This window comes from Silurus meridionalis, chromosome 9 (genome assembly GCF_014805685.1).
Source record: "Silurus meridionalis isolate SWU-2019-XX chromosome 9, ASM1480568v1, whole genome shotgun sequence".
NCBI lineage: Eukaryota > Metazoa > Chordata > Actinopteri > Siluriformes > Siluridae > Silurus > Silurus meridionalis.
The window spans coordinates 5,709,971-5,721,548 of NC_060892.1; the positions used below are offsets into that span (position 1 = coordinate 5,709,971).

General features: G+C 39.2%; 1 protein-coding gene across 1 annotated transcript; it reads right to left on the minus strand.

Moving 5' to 3' along the window:
- Positions 1 to 3,294: 3,294 nt before the first annotated feature.
- On the minus strand, positions 3,295 to 6,516 carry gpr88 (G protein-coupled receptor 88). The gene has a single exon (XM_046857553.1). The coding sequence runs from the start codon at positions 6,382 to 6,384 to the stop codon at positions 5,362 to 5,364; it is 1,023 nt and encodes a 340-aa protein (XP_046713509.1). The 5' UTR covers positions 6,385 to 6,516; the 3' UTR covers positions 3,295 to 5,361.
- Between the last annotated feature and the right edge of the window lie 5,062 nt (positions 6,517 to 11,578).

Below are 11,578 nucleotides of genomic sequence, written 5' to 3' on the forward strand. Positions count from 1 at the left end.
GCTCAGATCCTTCAATGTGTGCAGCAGGATGATAGAAATGTTTTTATCAGTCTGTTGGGGCATGTGCCCTTTATAGTGCTGTGGTCTGCTGGGGGAGCAGCATCAGTGCCAGGAATGCAGGCAAAATCAATAAAATCATCCGCAAAGCTGAATACATATCGGACACAAACTGCACAGATTGGAGACAGTGAGGGACAACAGGTCACTGAACAAACTCCTGTCAATCATGGAAAATCCATTCCACCCACTAGATGATCTCATAGAGAGGCAGCAGAGTTCATTCTCCAACAGACTGATTCAGTTTCACTGTCACAAAGAACAGTTCAGTAAATCATTCCTACCATTTGCCATTGCACTGTACAATGACTCGCCTCTATGTAAATATATACATATGATAAAAATAACTTATATACATATCCAATTATTCACTGTCGCTTTACACACACACATACATACACTGACACGTTTCATTTCTTCTTTTCTTTCTTTTTAAATTGCCAGTTTGCACTCTGTTTTTTATGTTGCATCATCTGCAATTTTGTATTTATTTATTCAAGTTACAATTATTGAATTACATTGTTTGTTTTTTTCTCCCCTACAACTGCTTATTAAACCTGCTGCTGCTGTACTGCAATAATTTCCCCCCCACAGGTTCAATAAAGTATATCTAAGTCTATCTAAGTCTAAGTCTAGTCACCTGGAATGGGTTTCCAACAATCTTGTTGAGTTTCCAAAAGTATTGAGCAATTTTTTAGCTGCTTTTCCTTCATTCTTTGGTCCAACTCACCTCATAACATCTCAAATGGATTTAGATCATGTGATTGTGGAGGTCAGGTCATGTGATGCAGCACTCGAGTGCCTCGATTTACTGTTTCAGATTTTATTGGATAGCCTTTGATGTTGGAACTGTATCAGTTATTAATTCATACTTCAAAAACATACCAAAAAATTAATTTGGGTTTAAACTCCTTGTGTGATAAAAAAAGAAAGGTTTACATCTCCCTTACTTCTTAATATCAACCACACAATGTGTTGTACAGTATATTCAGGCTTATTTACAGTACATTCTCATTGAACACTAAACTGCGGTAAAGTTACTTCTCTATTTTGCTTGTAAAAAAATATTCTAGATGCTTTTCTCTACCTTCTAGATCATTATCCTCAATCCATTTAAAATTCAGTAAACTGTATTAATTGTGCAAACTATTTTTGCATGAGTAATAATAAGATTAAGAATAAGGATATAAGAATATAGAAATGCAGCTCACAGTTTGTCCAGCAAATTCTCAATAAACCACTATAGACACTTTACTTGTATTGTAATCTTGATTCAGGCTCAGCTAATCTTAGTTTTGAACTTGTCTTCAAAGTCATATGGAGGTTTTATTTATATGTGTGTATATACAGTACAGACCAAAAGTTTGGACACACCTTCTCATTCAAAGAGTTTTCTTTATTTTCATGACTATGAAAATTGTAGATTCACACTGAAGGCATCAAAACTATGAATTAACACATGTGGAATTATATATGGAATTATATACATAACAAAAAAGTGTGAAACAACTGAAAAATGTCATATTCTAGGTTCTTCAAAGTAGCCACCTTTTGCTTTGATTACTGCTTTGCACACTCTTGGCATTCTCTTGATGAGCTTCAAGAGGTAGTCACCTGAAATGGTCTTCCAACAGTCTTGAAGGAGTTTCCCGAGAGATGCTTGGCACTTGTTGGCCCTTTTGCCTTCACTCTGCGGTCCAGCTCACCCCTAAACCATCTCGATTGGGTTCAGGTCCGGTGACTGTGGAGGCCAGGTCATCTGGCGCAGCACCCCATCACTCTCATTCTTGGTCAAATAGCCCTTGATGCCTTCAGTGTGACTCTACAATTTTCATAGTCATGAAAATAAAGACAACTCTTTGAATGAGAAGGTGTGGCCAAACTTTTGGTCTGTACTGTATATATATATATATGGTTTTCCAACAATCTTGAGAATTTCCCAGGAGTGTTTGGATGCTTGTTGGCTGCTTTTCCTTCACTCTCTGGTCCAATTTATCCCGAACCACTCAACTGGATTAGGGTAATTTGTGAAGGGCAGGTGATCAGATGCAGCACTCCACCACTTTTTTTCTTCACTGGCCTTCTTTTTTTTATATAGTAATAATGAACTGTCTTTTCTCTTTACTTAACTGAATGTTTTAGCCATAATATGAATTTATACAGAAGTTGTAGTAGCACTAATGGGACTATTGACTCTGTACTCACTTTTTACTCTGCACAAGAAGACTGATGAAGGCAAGAAATGTCACAATATGACAAGGCACACCTGCAAACTAAAAACCATTTTAGGGGACTACCTCGTAAATTTGATGAGAGAATGCCATGAGTTTGCCAAGCTATTATCAAAGCTTAATGTAGCTACTTTGGATAATCTATAATATAAACCATATTCTGGGTTGTTGAACATATTTTTGTTTACTACATAATTCCCTGTGTTTTTTTATAGTTTGGATGTCTTTAGTATTAATGTACAATTTTGAAAATAGCTTTCAAGATTCAGAAGTTCATCATGCACTATATGGTTTACTGAAACAGTTTGTAGACACCTGGCCATAAGTTTTTGTTATATGCTTTTTAAACATCAAATTCCACATTAGTTTCCATGTGCTGTTATAATAACCTCCACTCTTCTGGAAAGATGTTCCACTAGATTTTGGAGTGTATTTGTGGCCACATGGGTGTTAGTAAAGTCAGGTACTGATATGGGTGAAGTGAGGAGGCCTGGGTTCCAATTCATCCCAATTCAGGTGTTCAGTAGGGTTGATTTCAGAGCTCAATGCTGGAACAGGTTTGAGTCTCCGAGTTCAAGTGAAGGGAATCTTTAATGCTAATTTAAAAGTCTGGTGTCCCAAAACTTTTGTCCATATAGTGTATATTCTTTATTTTCTCTAAGAATTCACCAAATAGTACTCTATAGCAGAACTCCAGCGTGACAGACTTTGACCTTTCGATTTGTTTAAGATATTGATATTAATATTCTCTGGCTCTTTAGCTTTGTGTCGTAGCAAAATATGCTATTAACACAGCGTATATGTGTGTAATGTAATACGCGTAAAAGGAGAACGTATTAAGTCTGAGTTTTCTCCAAGGTGAATTATTAAGCTCCGTCACACTCTGATCCGATTTCCACGCTTCTACTCAAAGCTTCTGTTGTGCTGAAACTGTAGATTATGATATTGCTTCCCAGAGGTTTCCACGGCAACGGCTCAGGACACGAATGGCGAAGCGATAAACATACACCCCATAAGAAGCATTTTATTTCGACATCGTTATACAAATGCGGTTTCACTTGGGGGGGAAAAGCAGCAGCAGAGGTGCATAAACCTTTCAGCAAACACAGCGCTTACAAAACAATATGAAAAACACCGGCTTATTCTTGACACGTCCACAAAAGGCATGCGTTTCTCACAAACACTGCGTCTGCCTTTATGATAACACGTCGGTTTCAATTAAATTGTTCATCAAATCATCAAATGTGTAAAGATCTCCAGAATTTTTACGTCAGGATTCACACCTGTTAAAATGCACATTTATACAGTTAAAAAAAAAAACAGTTCAATTTAGAATTGGGGATGTTATGAACCCTTAACCATCCAAAGAAACCTGTAAAAAAATAAATAGAAATAAAAAAGTGACGTTTTAGGTTCAATATAACATTCAGGACATTCTTGGTCTTTCGATTATTGTGCACATTTTCAAAAACAATTCGCAGAATTTACATTTCTAGCAAAATTTGTAGTATTTTTTAGTATTTTGTATTTTAGTATTTTTTTAATTTATTTTATAAAATTATATTATAAATTTTTTTAAATATATTTTATAAATTTTATATATAATTTTTTTTATTATACATATTTTAGATATTTTTATTATTTTTTATATATATATATTTTAGTATTTTTGTAGTATTTTGTAGTATTTTGCTGTTAGCTTCCTTCCAAACACATTGATTTGATTTGAGGTTACAGGAACATCAGACTCCAACATATTTCAAGATTTAAAGCTCTGCATCACCAAGATATCAAATTCATGTCCATGATTTGTTTTTGAGCTGTGTGTTATTTCGCCGGTGTCCCAAAAAACACCCAAATACATTAAAATCCTTTGCAAAAACATTCATATTAAAAAAGAAAAAAACCCACCTTCCTGTTTCTGATTAAAGAGGTAGAAATATAAACTCTGCAAAATATTTTTGGTGGTGCTCCAACACGATTAAAAACATGCCCTCACTTCATTTCCGATCTCTCACGAGTGTGTCAGGAGCGTGAGCGTCCTATACACAGCTTGTGTGTATCACACAAATGTCCACCTGGATTACCAGGACATGAGTGAGATGCATTGTGTGTGTTGTGGATTATGGCATCCTGGGTAACCTTTAGAGGAAAATAATTAGAGTTATAGGGTCACATCAGTAGCTAGAAGAAGCCCAAACATCAAATTTCAAAGAAGCAAAGCAAATAGTACATTTCAAGAATATATTAAATATTTACTTAAAAAAGGAAAAAAAAAGGATTGTCCAATTTCTTTTCTAAACCGATTTGTCAGTCGCAATACCTGGGCATCTTTGGAGGTCTACTGTTGTTCTAGTGAGGTTCATTGTTTATCAATGTGCACCAAATCATGCAACAATATACCAAATTTGATATTTTCTTTCGAGCCACTTTAGGGGAGAAAATGGAATAAAACTGTTTGTCACTGGAGTTTTCAAGCTTTCTTTAGTAGCATTAGATTTTATCTTGAAGGTAAACTGGTGTCCAAAAGATGATGGAACCACCACAGAGAATTTCTTGTGTTCAACTAATAACCATCAAAAAAATACACTTCTATAATAATGATGGAACTGTAATGAATGGACTTTCAATGCCAACCAGATGAGCATGGGTTCCTTTAAGAGTCTGGTTCATCTCAAGGTTCCTTCCTCCATACCATCTCAGGATGTTTTTTCTTTGCCACTCTTGCCACTGGTTCGCTCATAAAGGATAGACTTATAGGCACTACAGTTATACATTTCATTTTTATAACCTCTGTAGGAATTGAATTGAGTCACCAATAAGATTAAACCTGAAACTACACCCTGGGTGTGAACAGTAAATCTGAATGAAGAAAACATTGCAAAATTTAATGTAGTGAAAGTCTTCAACTGCACTTTTTTTTCCCAGTGTTCCTTTCCTGCTCATTGAGGTTTGTATGTGTTCCAGTAGAAAAGATCTACTGCACTTTTAAAAAGAGTAATCAAATGATCTCTGCATGGATGTGCAGGATCTGGCTCATGATCCAGGTCCATTGTAGTAGAAAAGTCAGCTCTCAGCTCATCTCAGCTAAAAAGGCCCTGCGGCTGTTCTGTCTGGGGAACACGTGAGAAACGGCGCTGACGGTGACGGGCTCGGCGGCGGCCACGGCGGCGCCTCGCCAGAAGTCCCCTCTCAGGACGGACCTGAAGGCCTTTCGGAACTCCTCGTTCTTCCATGTGTACAGGAACGGGTCGGAGACGAAGACGGAGCAGAAGAGGAGCCAGGCGCAGGTGCGGAGCGCCGCCGGTACCGGGGAGAAGAGGCCGGCGGTCAGGGTCCACAGCATGGGCTCGGTGGTCATTACGAACACCAGACACACGGCCAGCACGTGGACGCCGAGCCGCTTGTCCTTCCTGGGAAACGAGTACGGCAGGTTGTTGACGAGCTGGAAGTGGAGCACGCTGACGCGCTTGGCGCTGATCTGCACCCGCCGAAAGATCTTGAAGTAGCAGTATGTCACGACCGCGGTCTGACCGAGGATGGTGAGCGCGAGCGTGCCGGAGGCCCAGGGGTCGGCGGGCGCCGGTCCGCACACGGGCACCGCGCGACGCGCCGCCCCGAGCCACAGCGGCAGGAGGCTCGCGAGCGCGACGAGCCAAGACGCGGCAATCATGGCCTGCGCGCGCCGCCGCTGGTAGAGCGCGTGGTATGCGGCGGGCGGCTTCGTGATCAGCACATAGCGGTTCACCGCGATCAGCGAGTGCGACAGGAGCGACACGGTGGCGCCAAGGAAGAGCAGCGCGTCCCGCGGGGGGGCGCCGTGGACCGGAGAGGGCACCGGCGCAGACGTAGACACCGACGCCGCAGCCGCCGCCGCCTCCCGCGGCATCCAGAAGGCGCACACGAGCAGGTCTGCCGCACAGCCGTTCGCGATGAAGGCGTTGCTCGCCGTGCGCAGCTTCCTGAAGCCCAGCACCAGACCGATGACCAACAGGTTAAGCACGGTGCCCAGAGCGCACATGAGCGAGAACAAAGCGGCGATGGAGATGCGCTCCGCGGCTCCGGTGTCGCACTGATCCACCGTGCTGTTCTGCATGACCGCGCACGAGCCTCACGTTCACGTTCACGTTCACATCACGGTTTGTTGAACGGGAATTGCACGTACGCCTTCCTCATCGCTCCATCTCTCTGTTCGTCTTCCTCACTGGTGCTGATGCTGCAACCGAGGTTTTGTACGAGTGCGCGCGCATGTGCGGGCGCGCGCCCTGCCTCTCTACATCCTCCCTCTATCCCGCGACCGAGTGAGAGATCACCATAATGGTGTAGTAATGATAATGGTCATATCCGCACGAGCCCTGATTACACGTGAGATATACATTCACTATTCAGAAACGCCTGCACCTTCACATGCATGCATTTATCTGATCAGCCAATTAAACTGCAGCACTGCAATACACGACCTTATGCGGATAGAAGTTTCATTTTTTATTACATCAAAAGTCTGAATCAGAATAAAACAATCATTTGGTCTTTTTCCAGTGCAGTTATTTCGGTCTGCAGACCATCTGCACACACATTATTTTTTCCCCCAAGAATTCCCAAGAAATCATCATGAAATGTTGCACCAACATCCATGGCATTGAAAAAGTCTCTGAGATCCCCGTTTCCCACATTCTGACCTGTCATGTGAGCATGGCCTGAAGCTCTAGAGCTGTATATGGGTAATTATTTGCATTGCACTGCTGGCACATGATTAGATACAGGCATGAATGTGCAGGTATATTTTCAGCCTCTTCTAACCCTAGATATTCATGGACCACAGCATGTTTAAACTCTACCTATACATTTTTAATGTTGGTCAAAGGGCATCAAAATAAAAATCCAAAAGCTTCTGTCTCAGAGCACTTGAACGTTCCAGCAATATGTGGTTCTTCCCTAAACTGTTGGAGGCACACAACTGTATAAGTCTATGGATATGATAGAGATACATTTTACTTTCACTTGAACTAGAAGACCCAAACATGCCAATGGCCCTGTGAAGAAAAGCCAGCTCCAGTGGAAGAGCTCCTGCTATTAAGCTCTGAACTCAACCTAATGAACACCCATCCCAAGTCTTCTCACCTCACCTCCATCAGTACCTGTGTTTACTAACACACTTGTTGGTGAATGAGCACAAATCTCCACAAGCACACTCTAAAATCTAGTGGAACATCTTCCCAGTAGAGTGAAGTTTATTATAACAGCAAATTGGAACAAAATGTGAACTGGGATGTTGTAGAAGGAGCACATGTTCACAAACATTTGTACATATAGTGTGTGTGTGTGTGTTTTGGATCATTGTTATCTTGTAGAAGCTGGTCTCTTTTAGCTTTAGTTTTCTTGCCAGAATTTGTACATATTTACCGAAATTCATTTTCCAAGTAACTGCACAGTATTTCCAGTTCCACCACTTCCCACACAATCCCAAAGCATCAAACGCTCTTTGTATTTTTTGTCTAAACCTACCTGTGGCGATTGTGACTTCATAGTTCCATTTGCACTTCACCAGTCCACACACGTTTCCAAACATGTACCTGGTTCGCATACATCACTCGGTAACGTTTGTGATAAGGCTAGAAGACATCTGAAGACTTCTCCAGGCAGATATTTGTTCAAGAAAACACTGCATAGCATAACGGTGCACCGCTTCTGCCGAGTCAGTCTTTTCTGTAATTTAGAGATTTTGCTTTGGCTTTACGTTCAGCATGGGGCCAGTTCCACCTGCGAGTTGTACTCGTCTTCCAGATCTTCTTCTAACCTCCACAGCTCCAATAATGCAACATGTACAATAGCATTTTATTGCTTTCCTCTACATTGTATATATTTGTTTCATTATCACATCCTCAGTCAGCTGCTCTGAGAAGTTAATGGTTGTCGAGTGTTAACACAAATTTTGAAGAAGTCGCAGAACATAATGTGCCTGGCAATAACGTATTCCTAATAACAATCCTCAACCTGCTTAGCTAATGAGCCAAATAATGCTTAACGACTTATTTAGTAGACTGGAATAGTGTGCAAGCTTGATTGAAATGGTTTGCTTACTTCCAATGTTTGCATAGAAGAGCAGAAACTTATTTGTGACCCTTTTTAGAGCCAGCACATCTCTGTGCTGAATGTAAGGTTGCATATCAAGTTCGTAGACACCGTTGCACTCATCCGTGCTTCAGTTTGAATTCGTATTTCACTTAACATGGAAAGGGAATAAAGGTATAGAGTGCAGTAGAGGGATCAATGATCCCACAAGAAAACCACGACAAACGTACAGCCTGTAGAACGTTCAATTACAGGCGAACTCGATTAGCGCCTCGAAAAAAAGTCCTGGAAACGCTGGCGTCTTCGGGGGCCACCCGCTCTGCTGCGCCCACTGTGAAAAGAGCTCAGAGACACAAAGCTCAAACCAACGGTCCATTAAACGACAGCCGTTTAGTCGCTCGGCTGCCGTGTCACAGAAAACATACATTCATTAGATTTCTTTTTTTATTATTGATCCTGTTCGGTATAAATATAGTGTAGCACAATTTCCTGGAGCGTGAATGTCTACACATAGAGAAAACACACCAATTTAGCATAAAATATTCAAAACAATTAGCATTTTATTGTTTTTTTTGAAAGTGTTTTGCATTTCATTCGGTCCATTCGTTACTGATGAAAAGCAAAACACTCGAGTTACACAAACGTCATTAAAACTCTTTATATTCCGCTGTATATGCAGGAGAATGTTTTACAGCTGTTGTCTATATATTTGTCATCTGTATATAAGAGGTAGAATACTTAATTTGACGAAATATAATTTGTATAAACAAAGAAATGCACACCATCTGGAATGTAGGGTGTGTTGCTACAAGTGTTGACACAGTAATCAGGCTAATTTACACACCAGCAAACAACAGGATAAAACATCTACCTAAACACGTTTCCTGTTTTTTTTTTTTACATTAAATCAGTGAAAACCCAAAAGCAGTTATGAAACCCACCTGGGTTTAATCGTCAGTAGCAAAGCGGCACTCGTCTTAAAATCGTTAAAATACGATGTTTTGGTGTCTAACGCACACAAAAAAAAAAACATCACTCAACTCATTTCTCTATAAATTCATGTAGAAAACCTTATTTACCATTAGGACATGTCAAACGTGCCATATATTACATATAACGGTACATTAACAGTCGCTGTTGCTACTGTGGTGTGCGTAAATACTCACCCCTGAGTGTGGGAAATAAAACATGGGCGTAAAATGGAGATAATTGTGATTAAAAGTCTACCTAAATGATTCCATAATACTAGAACAGGAAAAGAACGTAAATTGTCCGGTGAGAAAAAAAAAAACTTGGAGAAAAAAAAATTCTTTACAAATAAAAGTGCAACGGTTCTTGTGTTCCTCAGCAATGTGAAGTGAATACGTGAATTTTTTATTTATTGCAAACTATACCGATTTTTTCCGTACGCTTGAATATCACGTGCGATTTTTTTTATTCATCAAATAAATTCCCAGTTACATCCATTTCAGTTCCCGGTTCTAACAACTACAAAATGTCCAAAGGGGGTGGAATACCTACAGAAAGCAGCATACTTTGTGTGCATCTAGAAACAGTATTGACATCTGAATCATAATGAGATCTGTGTAGGAGTTAAAGGGAATAAAGTCCCTCAAGCATCCCAGCATCTGTTTAGAGCTGTAACACAATGATACAAACACCACAGTGCTGCGGAGCACGTCGGGACCAATATCGACTCGCAGCACCACGCTCAACACTGCATGGTGATGCGTCCCACCCCCCCCAAAAAGATGGTGGAGATATCAAATAGTTTTGATGATCATAGGCGTCGTTGAAGTGGCTGCTAAAGGGTAATAAGGCCATTGATTATTTCATAGAAATAGATTTTTATAAAAGAGCAAACGGTCATGCTGCAGGCTTTACTAACGCTACAGAGCGAAGAGGCGATATCGATATCGCACTTACGTTTTGATCCTATAGTAATCTTTAGTACATCTATAACACTGATATGGTACATAAAGAAGAATATGACCAATCAGAGAGCGATGTAGTAGGCACTAAAACGAATGCGTTCAAACCCAGTTGTTAACGTCTTTTACTCGTCAACAAATCTCAGGAAAAGCATGCCTTCCAATACAACCTGAAAGGGAATCAGGATCTGATTTTTGTTCGCAACTAATATTGCAGAGGCAGAGTTGATCTATACGGTTAATTTTTAGGGCTGAAAATGCACCTTGTCAAAGTTGCATTATCTGGTCAATAATACTACGCAAAGAAAAAAAAACTAGGCAGAACTTGGGATTATTTATTCATTAAGAAACTAATTTGTGTATTGTATTCAGTTTTCATATTTTTTGGTAGCTTTAATGTCCACTTGACTGTCCAAAAATAAATGTGTCCACATTTTCTTTTTTTTTAATAAAAAATAATTGCAGACAACACGCACCAAAAAAAATTTCGAAAATAAAATATCCAGACCTTATCTTTACTGGGACGGTTCAGAGGTCCATGTTCAAGACTCCTTTTAATTTTTTTAATTTTTTGGATGTCAACTGTCCACATAAGTTTCTGCTTGTATTTCTTGCCCTGAACACTATACTGCGTACGTGATTCTGGTAAAGGTTAGCTTGATAAATATATTTAATGTTTTCCTCAGTTTAGCCCTCAGACTATAGTTTGATATGTCCTAAGAGATGTATACTGTAAAGATAATAGCAAAATAGTTATCTTTCAACAAATTGCCTTGAACCAGAAATACAACCTGTAAACTTTACATCAACAAGCCTAAGATATGGGCATAGATCAAAAGCATAGACAAACATTAAAATAAAAAATAATAAAAAAATAATTTCTTTCCTTAACACAGCTGAGTATATTTATATGTATCATATATATATATATATATATATATATATATATATATATATATATATATATATATATATATATATATATATATATATATATATATATATATATATATATATATATATATATATATATATATATATATATATAATAGGGCTGTGAATATTAATGCGTTGTAGCAGGCATTTCTGTTTGACAATTTCTACGAAAAATATAAATAAATAAATATTTAGGCGAAATTAAAACTTATAACGCAACACATTTATTTACGACGTTCTTTCTTTACTCAGATAAAAATAATAATAATCATTTTTAATCACCAAACATATGTTTTACTGATGCGCAAAGTCTCAAATCGAGTACCAAAATCCACCATGATGCGCGCATCC

Excerpts from the sequence above, each read along its gene's own strand:
- gpr88 (XM_046857553.1), bottom strand. The coding sequence starts at position 6,384 with ATGCAGAACAGCACGGTGGATCAGTGCGACACCGGAGCCGCGGAGCGC.